The following is a 16,738-nucleotide window of genomic DNA, read 5'->3' as shown; positions in this document are numbered from 1 at the left end:
GCTCGCAAGTGATTGGGATCACATACAAGGTTTTCAGGACTATTTTGATTCACGTTTAGATATAGTGATCAAAACACACTCTTCAAGATGGCACAGTCTTGAATAATTCTACTGTTACATCTGGTTAAAGGAGCAGACCACTAAGTTTTAGTTTACTCAACACAAGGTGTATCAATCAGCCTGCCAAAAGCCTTAGATTATTTTTTATAATGTTATTGTCTCTGGAGTACTCCATAAATCTGACTGGGCAGAGATCATGCAATGTTAGTCTGTTGGCAAACCAAATTAGCTTTCAGCTAAGCCTCAAAGACATGAAGTTAATCAAATAGAGGGCAACACATTTTAGTTTTAGCCTTAAATATCAGGAGGACTTGTAGGATTAAGAAAAAGACACTATCTTTAATAATAACACAGGCAGTCAGTGAAGTACAGAAATTCATGGGATGATTCAAGGTCTGGATTCTCACTTTGTTTATACTAGACCTCCCAACTAAATCACTAAAATCAACCCACTCAAATTCCTCTGGCTTTGTTATGGCACCCATCCTGCATGGCCTGTATCTTCGCTGCATCATTTATCTGTAATCTGACTGTCATGGGGGTTTCTGTTTGAATGGTGCATGTTAAAATTCTACAAATGAAGACAAAATCACTCATTTTAACATTATTAGTGCACACAGGTATTGTACTAAGTGAAACAGAACTGTCTCTTTTAACATTTTCAAAATAATTATATAAATTAAACTGCGTGATTGTAAAGGTATAAAAAAATCAAATGAAAAACAAAACACCTGCAGGTTTAGTCACAAGTGCTTTGTGGATAAATGATGCAGTAATACGCTGGTTTTCTAACGTGATTAGTCTTAGCTGATTTACATGTAGTCATTTAGCACTTCTGAGGAGCTTACCGTATGTTGAATCAGACTACATCTTAACAACCTGAAAACTGGATTATGACACGAGTACTGCAGGTGTTTTGTTTACTCAAGCTTTCTTTATTACTATTTATTGCGTGTGTATGTGAGCGTGTCTGTGGGCGTGTCTCTATGCATCATATATTTTGATTATTTGAACACGTGTTGGTCAGTTGTAATGTTGTGTTTGTTTCTTTCCCCCTTGACGCCTGTAGAGATTTTACGTTGCCACATCTCGGCAGCTAAAGCGACTGGAATCGGTCAGCCGCTCTCCCATATACTCCCATTTCTCTGAGACCATCACTGGCTGTAGTGTAATCCGAGCCTATGGCAGACACACTGCCTTTGTTCTGATGAGTGATATGAAAGTGGATGAGAACCAAAAGAGTTACTACCCTGGTATAGTGTCCAACAGGTACGTGTCCGGTTTCACCTCAGCAGAACAGCTGCTGTGTTCCAATTTTGTTGAAAAGACTTTTTCTCTTTCTTTTATCCTTTTGAACACATCCACTGGTGTGATGGGTAAGGCCTTTAGAAGCAGTTTCATTTATGGAAATGTGCTTTTTCACATTTAGAACATTGATAGCACTCTGATTTCTGTCTGGTAAAGCCAGAAAGCCACTAGTTTTACTGAGCCCACAAAGACAGGAACACAGGGGAACAGGAGTAGCATGGCTCATATAACTGCAACTTTTGTGTTGTACACTTTTGCTTTTGTGTATAAAGATGATACAGCATGTTAATTTGTGCGTTTCAGAGATCTGGACTTTTCATTTCAAAGTAGCATGTTTGTCACGATGTTGAACTATCCCTTTAAGATGCTGACTCATGCCATGTTTTACCAACATGAGCGAAACCACTGAACTGACTCATCTGTAACAGTTCATTATATATGGGCTGCAGTGCTCATTTGGTGCCAAAGGTTATTCATCAAGTTGCAAAGATATTTTATAATCAAGGTTAAAAGACATAGAAGCAGCATTTAAAACTCATTTTAAAGCTTTGGTAAAATCTGCGATCATATCAAAATATACCAGCTATCCATCCTATACTGAATATAAAGTAGGATTCATATTAACACTGGTCTAAGCCTTATCTGAAACTTCAGGCCTCAACTAAAGTAAACAGCCAGTCCTTTGAGATTAGTGGCTGAGTGCAGAAGTTGAAGGAGAGAAAATAAAACCATTTCAACACCACAACACAGCTGCAGACATATTTCACTGAATAAATACAAACCAGAGTTTTAAAGACTCACTGCAGATGAACAATTTCAATCTTTTATAAAACAGTGTATAAACCCACATAGCTGAATTCCACTTTCTACAGTGTTTGTTTCCATCCATTCATTACTTAACTGGTCTGTTCATAGCACTGTTTTACTGCTCATAACACAAAATCATTAGGCTCAATTCGACAATTCCCAGTTACTAAGCAAGCACAATATTAGGGCTTTGGATCTAGAATGTCAATGATGTGTCATAACGTGCTGAGAAAAAGAAACTATAATAATTAATTAGCATGTGAAAGCAAGCAGCATTCCTTTATACAATATTGATTAATCATTTTATCAGCAGGGAAATTATTCAGCTAAGTTTCCTAAAAATGTTACTCTCAGCTCTTAAGTTCACCAAGAGGTTAAACTTCTTACTAACTATACCACTGCTCTGACACTGTTATGCAGGTGGCTCGGAGTGCGCATTGAGTTCATCGGCAACTGCATAGTGTTATTTGCTGCTCTGTTTGCGGTGGCAGGAAAGGAGAATCTCAACCCTGGCCTTGTTGGTCTGTCAGTGTCTTACGCTCTACAGGTACGCTACGATCTAACTACTGTAAAAATGATCTGTACGTAGTGATTCTACATGTCTAATGACCGGATTCAGCAGCTGAGGTTATTTTCACTAACAGTATTCATTCTAGCGTAGGATTGAAGAGAATGGAGAGCACAAGACTAGCCTCACGACCTGAAATAAATGCTGCTGCTACTATGTATTTGGTGTATCTTTATAAGGTGCTAATATGTTAATGTTGTGTTTACATTGCAGTTGCATTACACACTGTGGGAAATATAATGGGCTTTTTTTTTTCTTTTTTTCTTTTTACATTTTACAAGACATTGTACACCATTGACTAACCATGACAATAACTGTCACATTTATCATTAATGAAAATAATGGTTAGTTGTACCTCTAACAGATAAAGCACATGCTCACGGTATAATGTCTATAAATGACTTAAGTTGTTCTGACCTTTATTACCTGATGTGCCCCCACAGCACAAATGTGTTCATCTGAACAGAAATTAAACTGAAACAGTTAATTATATAGAAATGAATTTTTTTTGTAACAGCAATTTATCCCTTACATTAACAATTTCACCTGTTTAGCCCTTATTTTAATCCGCCTGCTTGTCTTTATGAAGATGGAACAAACTCACAGTCGGATTGTCCCATTAATCTCTTTGTGTTGTTACATGGAAGAGAGCCATCACATAAAACCCTGTACTGTTGTTGTAGGTGACCATGTCTCTTAACTGGATGGTACGAATGACTTCAGATCTGGAGAGCAACATAGTAGCAGTGGAGAGAGTGAAGGAGTACTCAGAGACCAAGACAGAGGTATGTATGTTATATAGTATGTGAGTGTATACATAAAGGATGTGTCCACTTCTGTCTCTTTCTAACATTCCATATAAGCTAACGTTGGACTTTGCATGTGTTTGCTTTCAAAATTAAAATAGTGTTGGCTTTGTGCTGCCTTTAAAAGTAGGAATTTACCCACATCCTAAAAAAACTGTCCTGCTGCCAGGTCATGTTCTTGAACAACACAAGACCTATAAACTCTAACTAGATCCAGAAATCTTATGGCAGCCAACAAGGGCCCCTCTGTTACATAAGCTAAACAGGGCATTTGCACTGTACACAGTGTACTTTTTCAGTCGCCATCACAGTGAGTGCCCCTTGCATAGCTGGTATAGTTGTTAGTGAAAGCCTTTGTTTGGAGCATCGAATGTGTCCCAGAAGTGAAATAAATGCTTGGCAGCTCCAAGTGACTGTGCACACACAGCAGTCCCACTCAGCAGTCCTACTCAGAGCTTTTTAGAGTGATAAACAAATCAGTTCTGCTAAAAGCCAAGCAGGCTAATGAGTTGTTCAGAAAGTTTTCCTACTCACAAATTCTGTTTGTGTTTACAGGCGCCCTGGGAAGTGGAGGACAAAAAACCCCCTCCTGAATGGCCCATCAAGGGGAACGTGGAGTTCCAAAACTACAGCGTTCGGTACCGAGAGGGACTAGACCTCGTCCTGAAGAACCTGACACTGAACGTCAGAGGAGGAGAGAAGGTGGGGAGGGTGTGCTGAGGTGATCAGTAAGGAATCATGGCTCAACAAAATAGTTTCACTAATCACGGGTATGTATACGTTTCTGTAAAGATTGGTATCGTAGGCCGTACAGGGGCCGGCAAGTCCTCCATGACACTCTGCCTCTTCCGATTGCTGGAAGCTGCAGCTGGAGAGATCACCATTGATGAAGTGAGGATAGCTGAGATAGGCCTGCATGACCTGAGGTCGAAGCTCACCATCATTCCACAGGTACACTACACAGTCCTCAAGTGCAAACTCTCACTGGACAAATATTTTACACCTCATCACAATATTTTGACTATTGGAGCTTCTGATAGGAATATTTTGTGATAATTATAATTTTTCTACTTTCTTGCTGGGAGTTGGAGAAGAATGATCCCACTGTCATGCATGTGTCCTAAATATGAAGCTATAGGCAACAGATGGCTAAACTTATGGTTTCCAGGGGGAAACAGCTACTCTGACTCTGTCTGAAGGAAAGAAAATCACACACCAGTACCTCTAAAGCCCATAAATAAATATGTATTTATTTTTTAAACTCCATAAAACAACTGAAATGTCAAAAAAGTTTGGGGTTTATGGGGAGTTCAGGAACTATTTCTTGACCAAGAGCAGTGACTTCCTGGAGTCTTGGTAATCAGCCCAGCTAAGAAAACAGTTCAAGTACACAAATTCCCATAAAATCCCAAACTGTTTCAGCTAACTAGCTTTGTAAGTGATGTTAGGTGAATTATGTTACCTTCAGAGAGAGCCAGGCTAGCTGTTTCCTGGATTAATTCAACAATCAGAGAATAAGTCCTTCGTTCAAAATAACTGCTTACTGAAAAGCACAGTAATAATTAAAGCTAGGTTTTCACTGGAACCAACAAGTCTGCCGTTTTTCTGTCTCTGCCACAGGAGCCTGTTCTGTTTTCTGGGACACTGAGGATGAACCTCGACCCCTTTGACAAATACACTGATGAAGATGTGTGGAAAGCTCTGGAACATTCTCACCTCCACAGGTTTGTCAGCAACCAGACAGCAAAACTGGAGCTGCAGTGTTCAGAGGGAGGAGAGAACCTCAGGTATGTTCAGGGGTGAAACGGCACAGAAAAACCACTGCTGAGTGAAAAAGCTTACTGGATCACTCAGCAAAGCTTCTTTCAAAAAAGGTGCATTTCTTGTGTTGTGTCTTCAGCGTGGGCCAGCGGCAACTAGTATGTTTGGCTCGAGCACTCCTGAGGAAGACCAGGATCCTCATCCTGGATGAAGCTACAGCTGCTATTGACCTGGAGACGGACGATCTCATCCAGTCCACAATAAGGACTCAGTTTGAAGACTGCACTGTCTTCACCATCGCTCACAGACTCAACACAATCATGGATTACACAAGGTTAGATATCTAGATATCTACAATACAACTGCTGTATGCTTGTTTATATTACAGAACTGAGTAATAACATCACTAAAAATGTAATGCTGCATTGCCTGAGTAAAGTGACAAATATGTCTGTAAAAGATGCGAACGTCTGAAGAGACAAATATAGGATCATGTGGAACGTCACACATCACCATCACTGTTCTGAAAGCTGCACAGGCTTGTAACTGAGTCACTCTCTCCTCTCTTCTTACAGAGTGCTCGTGTTGGACAAGGGACAGATCGCAGAGTTTGATACTCCTGCAAATCTCCTATCACAGAGAGGAATCTTCTATAGCATGGCTAAAGACGCAGGCCTGACACAGTAGAGCTGCCTTTTTGTCTCAATGTTAAAAAGCAAGACTGAGGATCAGCTCTGTTCACTTCAGTCTGAATGAATTTGAAACCTGAACTCCTTTTGCAGATTTGGATCAATTAGCAGTTACACACAGTTGCACTGTTTGTCTGATCCCACATCAGGATATTTACATACATCATCTGTATTTGCTTACATTATCTGAAGACTCTGTGGGGCAAACATTGGCCATTTGGCATCTTAATTGCAAAAAATAAAAAATAAATAAGCCATATGTGCAAGAGCTAGTTGATCCAGGTCTGCTCTTATAGTGCCTTCTGACAGTGGGATCAATTACACCAGTGAATGTATCTTTTTTTTTTTTTTTTTTTTTTAATTGACTGCATGCTACAAAACAAAAGAAAAAAAAACAAAAAGGAGGAACTTTTTTATTTTAGTTTTTTTACAAAAATACTGTGCCACTGTACTTTCCTCATAAGACAAAACATACACTTTTGTGATAAACCCACATATTTTTGTACTGTATCATTATTTAAGCTACTTTTTAATGAAATGTCTCATCTAGGGAAGTTTACTCTGTGAATTGTGATTCTTTTGTGAACCAAATCTATAAAAACTTGAATTCTGTACCACCAAAATATGAACTATGATAATGCCTTTATTAAAAAAGGAAGAACATTATGTGTGTGCTGTCTTCAAATGATGCACCATAAGATTATTATTTCACAATTACACGTCAAGGTCAGCGTGCTAGTCATGGGGAGTCCTACACAGCTTGTGAAACAGCTGTATCAAATCAGAGGAAAATAACCCCTTTAAGCAAGTTGCATTGTGGGAATCGTAGGATCCAGCATTTTATTATCTCCAGATCTGCTGCTTCACTTCCATCTTTGTTTTTTGTCTCTTAAAAGCCCCCCCCCACATTCATGGAGGTCCAGTATTAAATTGCTGAAGTACCCCTCCCTGAGGGGATATTATAGTTTGTAGAGTTCAAGCAGGGACTTCAACATTGTGTTAAAACTAGACTTGAACAAATGTGAACCAGTCCTTTACTGCTGATGTACCTATTAAACTTGTACCTGAGGGTATGTGTAACAACAAACCTCACAGAAATAATTAGCGAGATGAGTAAATATGGTAAATTATAAGAAAAACTTTGAATAAGGGAGTAATTGTTCCAGTCATCCACTAGAGTGCACTCAAAGTCAAACAGGGATCCATTCACTACATTTAAATAGGAGATGCAGTTTACTGCTGTCTCCAGTTTCTCACTATAAAACTGCCTTCATGCTACAAAAACTAGTATTTAAACTCATGTTCTTCAGTAATGAAGGCAAGAAGGATTTCCCATAATGTCATATTTGACTGAGTAGGCCAAAGTTGAACTTAGGATAAAGCTGCCCTGAACACCCCATACTAGTAACTTTTACTCCATTGTCAGTGTTATCTGCAGGCATGTACTCACAATATAACACCTACACACACATGAACAAAGGACAGTTTTACATACAGCAAAATACAATGGATGGAAACCTAAACAGGGCGGCACAGTGGATGAGTGGTTAGTATGTTTGCCTCCCAGGGACCTTTCTATGTGGAGTTTGCATGGTTCCATGGTTAGGAATAAGCAGGTATAGATGGATGGATAGATGGAAACTTAAACAACGGGCCACGACATGCAGAGGCTACCCAACAGTCATCTGCTATGGATAACCATACAGCTACAGACTGTGCTCACAGTCACAGACATGACCACATTTCCAAAAGTAGGACAACTGTCTTAAAGAACAAAGTTTACAAAGCAGGAGATTCATTTTCACAAGCAACATACGTGGATTTATGAACTCGCCATTAGAAGAACAGGAGTTAAATCTTCAGCTTCAGCTTGTTTCCATTCATTTGTCAGAGGCCCCAGTCAGCCAGCAACTCTGGACAAACTTGCTGTCAGTGGGGAGGCCAACACTAGAGTGCTGTCTCCCCCAGTAGCTTGTTTCTTTTTGTCGCTGGCTGTGGATCCAGTACTTTCTTCAACTACTTACAAATGCAGTGTTTTTTTACTGACTTTGTGTTGGACTTCTTGGTAGTTGTTTCCTACTGTTTCCTCCATGGCTGCAGCCGTAACTGAATTAATGTTTTTTTGTCAGTGCCATGGCTCATTCCTGGACTCCCAACCACCGTCACAACATTACTGTGTGGCCACATTCATTTAAAGGGGCTATGCTCAACCTAACCATGAGGTCAACCTCCCAGCTTGATTGATGTACTGGCCATACAATGAGAATTATGCTGGTTGTTTTTAAAGGGGTTAATTAAAGTAAAAAATTATCATAATTCAGCACTGTTTTGTCATTTGTTTTGTATTAATTAATCTTCTATTATCAATATGTATTATTTGATATGATTATAAAGTGTTTTTTTTTGTTTATTTACAGTTTTTCTCAGGTGCTTTGGTACATTTCTCAGAGCAGAATTGAAATTCAACCTCTACATCACTTGTGCTCATTATAAAAGCAGTTTCTCATCATTTTGAATAAATAATAAAATGGTTTAATGGTTCACAGGTTAATCTTTACTTTCACTCATGAGGTGGAGTGTGTTTAGAATGAGGTCAACTGTAAAACATCAAAATACATAACACAGTAAATATATACTGTATATCCAACAGAATGATGGAGTCCCCAACTGCACTGCATTTTACTGCATTGCACTAAACTACATACTGCAAGACTTCCATGCAGAGGTGACAGAGGGCCAATTTTTACTCCCCAGCAGGAGGAGGCCATTTGTGCTGTGGTGGTAGAGAATAATGCCATTCTCTTGACGCAGATACAAAGGGCTGCAGCAGAAGACAACAGTGTCTTTGAGAATATAAGCTGTAAGCATCTCCACAATTGACGGGGTGCTGAAAAGACCTAATGAGTGTGAGACAGATCTACCAAGTGCCATTTGACAGAAATAGTGACAGAGTCAAGGAGTTCTGTTAACAGTATGTACAGGTGAAACATTTATGTGTGTATTGTAATATACAATAAGAAACTTTGTATAGTATACTCAGTGTGACCGATACATATTTGCTACAGCTGTAGAAAAGAAAATGTGTCTCTATGTGATGTAAATGTTCAAAATGAAAGTTCTTTTACTTCATACAGTAAAACCTCTTTTTTTCTTCTTCAGTGATAACGTATAATGGAATTCCAAAGTCAAGGGAGCCCATTCACCATTTCATCTACATTGATGAGGCAGGCTTCAATCCAGCCAAAGGCAGAAATGAAATGAAATCAGCTCACACATATACAACACCCAACACTTAGTGACATTTTTAGACACACTGTACAGGGATCCCATCTCAAATATGTTATCATCTGGGATAATTTAAGCTTTCATCACTCCAACACCATTAGGCAATGGTTTGCAGTACATGACTGGATGCTGATGGAATTCCTCCCACCATGCTCCCCTTTCTGCATGTATGTGGAAGGTATGATATATGATTACCATCCACATACTCAGATGACCCTGATGGCTGCTATGAATGCAGCATGTGAAGACATCACAGCGGACTCCTGCAGGAGAATGTCTAAGACATGCAAGAAGATATTTTCCACGCTACGTAACCAGGGAGAATATCCGCTGTGATGTGGATGAAAATCTGTGGCCTGACACACATGAATGTCAGTATAAGTGAACAGATTGTTCTGTAATTTGCCCAAGAGGTGATTCCTAGGTTTTTTATTTTCTACTTTCTACTTTCTACTTTGAATCATATTCAGTGTCTTTCAGTCTATTCTCCTCACACAGTAACACAACCCAGAGAAAAGTGGTCATTTTTAGTCACTGTTACCAAAAGCCATGACAGATTTCATTAGAATATATTCACATTGTAAACTATTTTACTGACAACATGGCTAAACATTTTGATGATCTTGTTCATAAAGATGGCATAAGGGCTCTTCATTCTGATGGTAGTGACGGTAGTTATATTGACATAAATGCTTCCTTTTGACACAAACTGCACATCTTGCACATTTTGAGCAACTTACGCACTTTTGCAGGTCATCTACTGTGTTCTGCAGTTTGCACACTTTGCTTTGAGAAATGCACTTAGTGTTGTGCAAACTTCAATTCTGTTCTGAGAAATGCACTAAAGCGACTGAGAAAAACTGTAATATGATTAGAAAGTGTTTTTTGAATCAATAAAACTGTGTTAAAATCTACCCTGTCGCCCATCCAGAATCCGAAAGCTGTAACTGTGTGGCAGTTATTGTTGAGAAGAAGTGTTTCATCACATCAAGGAGAGAAACTTGATTTTGCTGGCTCCTAAAGGTAATCTGATCTAATACACACACACACACACACACACACACACACACAGTAGAGCACTATGACAGCACTGAGGAGATGAGTTTACCTCAGATCCCCCACAGCAAGATGTCTCTTGCCCCACACGCAGACTCACAGACCCTGGACTTCACAGAGAGACTGCGGTTAGCATTTCTCTGCAGTCTTTTTCCTCCAATTACTCTACACACACACACACACACACACACGCACACACACACTGTCTCTGTCTACGACCTGCCAAAACCGACAGACGCTAATGGCCCAGGATGAATAGGTGCTTGGTTGCCAGCTTGTTTGGTAATGTCCCTGCCTATGGGCAAAGCAGTGAAGTGTCAGGAAGGCTGCAGACTTGCCCCATCAGTTTGTGCTGCAGGCACAGGAACCAGGACTGAGAAGAAGCTTGAAAACAATATCAGTAAAGTCGTGACAAAGCAAGAAGCACCTTGTTTTTTTTTATTCAGGATTTGTCAAGACTGTTGCTCAATGCTGTCTGTGAATGCCAACCTGACAGGCACTGTGGATTTTCTTCTTTTCCTGTGTTTGGGCCACCCACGGTTGTCTGACAAGGTAAAGGAACATATCACCATTTGGGGGAATGTGCTTATTACTTTTCTCGTTGAGAGTTCAATGAAAATGTCAATACTGCTGTCATAACATCAGTGTGCATTAGATCTGAAGCTGCTGCAATAAACAGTTGATTAGCTTAGCTTAGCATAAAGACTGAACACAAGGGTCACAAGCTCACTGATTACATCTCATTTCTTTAACTCCTATCTTCGTCCTTATGTGCACGGTCAGGTCATCCACTCCAGTTTCCACCCAACGATGTACGCTGATCTGTTTCGCTGATTTTTGTCTTTAATGCTAAGCTAAGCTATGCTAAGATAACGAGCTGCTGGATTAGTTGAATCATTTTTTTTCATATAGTCAAATTAAGCAAAAACAAACAGACAAAGTGCTAAACACATTACCCAAACATCAAACTATTCCTTTATCCTACAGGGATTTTATTGTTTCCTACTTTGGTTTTATGCATAATTCCTTGTTTGTGTTCAGTTATTTATAGTAATATAAATGATGTTTAGTACACTTTATTTATTATTTGCTGTCTCGTGGGAATATCTTGTCCAAGTCTAGCGTTGGATTGAATTTTCTTGTTTTTGCAGGGGATGAGTTTTTAGTTCATGTCTAAAGAAATGTGTTATGGACTGTAGATGGTTTATATTTGAATTAAACCAAACCAATGACTGAACTCCAAATGTGCACTACTGCTCATTACCAGGGACTCTGAAGACCAGTGTCAGCCAGATGGGACTGTGGAGGTATGTGACACTGGACTCAGGAAACTTGTTACTTACAATGATCTTTTAAATAAAATACAACCTCACTGGTCTTTGTGCTTATATTTCCAATGTATTTGAAGACTTCCTGTTACTTTTAATGGAGCTCGAATCCTCAAATAACCTCTTGCCTCAGGGTGTACCGCTGGAAGATTTTCTGCTTTTCAGGATTCCTGTAATTTGATTCCATGGAATATGCCCATCATTTATATATCTGTAGCCCCGAGATGTATCCATCCTCACTGGGTTTAACCGGAGTTTATTAATTTGCCTCAGTATGAAACGTTTAATTTGTAAATGACAGGTTGAGACTGTGCGGGTCATGCGAGGTAAGCTGACTTCTCCCTGTCCTGGGGAAGTGAGGGGATATTTTACTTTGGTTAACACACACACACACACACACACACACAATTGCTTACTTCAGCTGTTAGGAGTTTCAAAACCTTTGCGTCTAATAAAAAGTTTGTACCTGTCAACAGGGATTCTTCCAGGTAGGTTGTACAAAAAGAGAAGGACTCACAGTAAAGGGTTGTTAGAATAAGCCGCTATAGACAGTCACACATGCAGAATATGTGCAGTTGTTTCTCACTGGCAGTGAAATACAGTAAATATAATCCTCCTTACTGGATTGAGACCTGCAGCTCTGGAAAAGCAGTGAGCTCTTTATTTATTTGCTTGTCCTGCACAAACAAATACACACACACTCACACACTATGTCATGCCAAAAATCACCATGTCTGCATCGAGAACAAACAATCTCCCGCACAAACACATTGACACAGCATGAGTCCACTGTTATTGCACTGGAAGGCGTTCTAATAGCTCCCCTGTCCTCAGCTGAACTGTGGAGGAAACCAGTCGAAGTAGTTTACACAGGAAAGGAATGAGCGGTGTAAATGATAATAACACCTTCATTCATTAAATGCTCTGTCAACACACACGCCCACTGTGGAGCACATGGTCTTCAAAGTCTTTTTTTTTTCATGTAGTATTGTCCTCATCTCACCTCTGCTGGCCTAAAACTCAGATTTGAATAAGGGCATATATTCAAAGCTGGAGTTATTTTAAGTCCTCGGTTTGAAACCAAATGTGTGTGAACAAGAGTTGGGTTATTGTACCTACTGTCTGTATTTTCAACAGTTTGAATCAGTTTTTTCTGGAATTGGTGTGTCGTGAGAAGGAGTCACTTCGATAAATCCACACGAACTGCACGTATTGACCAAACTACTGTTGTTGCTGTGTAGAACAAAGAGTGTACACTGAAAGAATGGAAATTGCTGTGCAGCAGTCATCACATAATCGATCACATGTGGCTACTGGACACGGACAGGAAAGTTACCTGTCATCTATATTACAGTTAAATGCAAGATATAAAAAATAAATCAATAAATTCCTGGCACTATATCTTTAAAGAATTTTACTGATTGTGGGCAAGATTTGATTATATCTCTTAACTGCTCCTTTTACACAATGCAGCAGTGAAATAAACATAAGGAAAGAGTGTGTGTAGCATATTTTCTTGTTTGAACTGAATTTAGAATTCAAGCCTAAGGAAAAAACTAAAATGAGAAAATGTGCTCAACATTTATTTTTGCTGGTCACTGCTTAAAATACAAAATACAATTTTCCTATTTTTCTTCTTTGTAATTAAGCATTTTAAATAGAAGAATATAGCAACAGTATCCTGCAGGAAAAATAATACTCATTTCCTTCTAATATTGATATTATAAATGTCTAACCTGCAGATATTAATGCATTTCCTGTGGGATAGTATGTATTGTACATGTGTCAATAAATATTCATAAATATAAAAATTCTGTTCTGAATTCTGTTGTTTCAGTACTAAAAAATAAAAATACATAGATAGAAATAATGCCTTCAAAATACATTTAAACCAAAAGACAATTAAGACTATTATTGTTAATAACTGTGACTGTAAAATAAAAGACATACAGTGATTACGGTAAGTAATTCAGACATAATTTGTACGTTCGTTTCTTTTTATTACTTACAAAGAAACAAATGAAGTTTGCGTCTTTGCGCACAGTGCGCTCCTGCGCCGCTGGAGCCCCCAAAGGGTTAAACGGGGTTACCAGCAATCCTTTTAACAGGCAGGTGCCCCGCCAGTCCCAGCCCCAGGCTTACCACCGAGCTTTTAAACGGCTTCTTCCAACATTTAGGAGAACTCCTAACTGTCATGTAAACCTGGCGAGTCATGTTAACGGTGATGGCTGCAGATGGGTGGTATAAATAGAGCACCATCGGTGCAGAAGTGAGGTACAAAGCGCACATTTATCTCGGAGACTCACACTCGTGTGATGCGTCCTTGATTTCTTTCTTCTTTTCACCTACTTTTATCTCCAAAGAAGCGCAGTTCGTTTCCTGCTGAAATCTTCCAAGCGCTTTTCTTTTCTTTTCTCTTCTTTTCTTTTTTTTTTTTTTGTAAATCCTCCACTTGTTGACGTGTGTTCCGCGCCGGAGATGTGGTGGATGCTGTTTCCACGGTGGATCTGGCTCCTGGCGAGTGTGTCAGTGTTGATAGAGCTCCAGGTCGGAGTTTTGTCCCACATCATCTACTCACACGCGGGGATCTGCCCCAATGACATGAACCCCAACCTGTGGGTGGATGCCATGAGCACCTGCACACGAGAGTGTGAATCTGACCAGGTAATGTAATTTAAGTCACCTTTGAGAATTAATGTTTATCATGAATGTTTATTTTGCATGCAGTATATGTATTTATTTGTAGGTTTTTGCCACTTAGATCTCAAATTGAATGTATTTTTAGTTTTAGCTCTGGTTTATATTCTACCTTTTTCATTGCCAACTCTATGGAAATGGCCTCCACATGCACACAGTGTCCTGCATCCCTCATTTCTCCCTTCTCCTACAGGAATGTGAATCCTTTGAGAAGTGTTGCCAAAATGTGTGTGGTGGTCGGAGTTGTGTGGCAGCCCGTTACGTGGATGGGAAGAATGGCCCAGTGGGAATGCCCAAAGAAGCCACCTGTGCCGGTTTTATGTGCACCCAGCAGGGGTCTGAGTGTGACATCTGGGATGGCCAGCCAGTATGTAAGTGCCGAGACCGCTGTGAGAGGGAGCCCCACTTCACCTGCGCCTCTGACGGTATGACCTACTACAACAAGTGTTACATGGATGCAGAGGCATGCTCCAAAGGCATCATTCTCTCTGTAGTCACCTGCCGCTTCCACCTCATCTGGCCCAACACCAGCCCCCCGTTGCCCCAGGCAACGACTTTTCGCCCTACTACCACTCCCCTTCAGGCGACTATCCCGCCACCCACCGAGCCTCAGCCACCTGTTGTGATTGGCAGCCCCACTCACCAGACTGTAAACGAGGGTGACACAGTAAGCTTCCTGTGTGATGTGACAGGTCGTCCCCGGCCTCAGATTACCTGGGAGAAACAGCTTCCAGAGGGGGCAGAGAGAGTGGTCATGAGGCCCAATCACGTTCAAGGGAATATGGTGGTCACTAACATCGGTCAGCTGGTGATCTACAATACTCAGCCCCATGACTCAGGTATCTACACCTGTACAGCCCAGAATCCCTCAGGTTCAGTGCAGGCCAGAAACCTACTCACTGTGCTGTCCACAGAGCCACCCAAACTGGCAAAGCCCTACAACATGACCCACTGCCTGCCTGAGGAGTGTCTGAAACCTCCTGATAACCCAGAGGATTGTGGGAGTGATTTGGAGAAAGTAAGCTGGTACTTTGAGCCAAAGACCAACAACTGCTTCTCCTTCACCCACTGCCACAGCAACACCAACAGCCAGCAGCCCAGGAAGGTGTTTGACATATACGAGGAGTGCATGCAGTGCTGTGGTCCGGAGTTGTCGGGCCCCTGCTCTCTCCCCAGCCTGCAGGGCCCCTGTAAATCCTACGAACCACGCTGGGCCTACAGCAGCACCCTGCGTCAGTGTCAGTCTTTCATATACGGAGGATGTCAGGGCAATGAGAACAACTTCGAGTCCAAAGAAGCCTGCGAAGAGATGTGCCCCTTCCCAAAAAACCACCACTGCAAGGCCTGCAAGTCAAGAGGCAAGATGGTGACAAGCTTCTGCCGAAGTGACTTTGTCATCCTGGGTCACATGACAGAGCTCACAGAGGAGAAGGACTCAGGCCACGCCCTTGTGACTGTGGAGGAAATCCTGAAGGATGAGAAGATGGGGCTACGCTTTTTTGGCAAAGAACCTCTGGAAGTCACCTTCATCAACATGGACTGGAACTGCCCATGCCCAAACATCACAAGCGTTGCCGCTGAGGGACAGGTCATCATCATGGGTAACGTTAACAACGGCATGGCTGTCCTTCAGCCAGAGAGCTACGTGGGTGCGTCCAGCCCCCGTCGTGTACGGAAGCTGAAAGAGGTCATCTCCAAAAACACTTGTGACATCCTCAGAGCGATCACTAACAGCCCTCAGTAGGGTGGAAGTTAGAATATGTACATAAAGCTTAGAAACCTGACTTGAGTGCAACAGGGTGTTATCTTTTGAATATTAGTTGCTGTAATGTTTTGATGTTTCTTGTTCTTATAACATTTAATGCATTTCTTTCTGGTTTTGAACATTTTCAGGACACATTTTGTACATACATGCATGTCTTTGTGTGCTTGTGCTGGAGGTTTTCTTTTATGGTGTGGTCATTGGTTTTGTTGATTGAAATACCATGTATTTGAACACAGGAGACATTTATCATGATCCTCTTGTTACCTAATCCCCCAGACTCCATGTTGTCTCATGCCCTCCAGAAATGGAGGTTGCCGACTTGCACTGAAAAACAAAACAGTCATAATTTGATTTTAATTTGTCTAAGTTAGATGTCACAGTTCCTTTCATTCTCTCATTTGCCAGCCTCATCTCCAACTGGTGCTTTTCTGGTACTTTAGCTTCAGACATTTACTACAGATTTCCATCAGCACATTCACCCAACATTCACCCAAAAGAATGAATTGTAATATATTTTATTAACCACCACATTTCCTCATAATCATTTATTTTTGTCACTTTTCATCTATTTATTACCATATAAGCTTTTTGTATTAGTGTTTTATACT

The 16,738-nt window shown here is 40.6% G+C and overlaps 2 protein-coding genes across 3 annotated transcripts in view; both read left to right on the top strand.

Moving 5' to 3' along the window:
* Positions 1-6,662, top strand: part of abcc3 (ATP-binding cassette, sub-family C (CFTR/MRP), member 3) — a 39,093-nt gene extending 32,431 nt beyond the window's left edge. For both annotated transcript variants that reach the window (XM_026316406.1, XM_026316407.1), the window contains exons 24-31: positions 1,130-1,329; positions 2,596-2,722; positions 3,427-3,528; positions 4,105-4,251; positions 4,342-4,500; positions 5,170-5,336; positions 5,450-5,644; positions 5,886-6,662. In XM_026316406.1, the coding sequence (XP_026172191.1) occupies positions 1,130-1,329; positions 2,596-2,722; positions 3,427-3,528; positions 4,105-4,251; positions 4,342-4,500; positions 5,170-5,336; positions 5,450-5,644; positions 5,886-5,997 (1,209 nt within the window). In that variant the 3' untranslated portion in view covers positions 5,998-6,662. The remainder of the gene's footprint in view (positions 1-1,129; positions 1,330-2,595; positions 2,723-3,426; positions 3,529-4,104; positions 4,252-4,341; positions 4,501-5,169; positions 5,337-5,449; positions 5,645-5,885) is intronic.
* A 7,472-nt stretch (positions 6,663-14,134) lies between these two features.
* LOC113135535 (WAP, Kazal, immunoglobulin, Kunitz and NTR domain-containing protein 2-like) lies at positions 14,135-16,409 on the top strand. Its single transcript, XM_026315636.2, has 2 exons — positions 14,135-14,332; positions 14,559-16,409. The coding sequence occupies exons 1-2, from the start codon at positions 14,147-14,149 to the stop codon at positions 16,107-16,109; spliced, it is 1,737 nt and encodes a 578-aa protein (XP_026171421.1). The 5' UTR covers positions 14,135-14,146; the 3' UTR covers positions 16,110-16,409.
* The last annotated feature ends 329 nt before the right edge of the window (positions 16,410-16,738 follow it).

Source organism: Mastacembelus armatus, chromosome 19 (assembly GCF_900324485.2).
Source record: "Mastacembelus armatus chromosome 19, fMasArm1.2, whole genome shotgun sequence".
NCBI lineage: Eukaryota > Metazoa > Chordata > Actinopteri > Synbranchiformes > Mastacembelidae > Mastacembelus > Mastacembelus armatus.
This window is presented reverse-complemented; position numbering and strand designations above follow the sequence as displayed.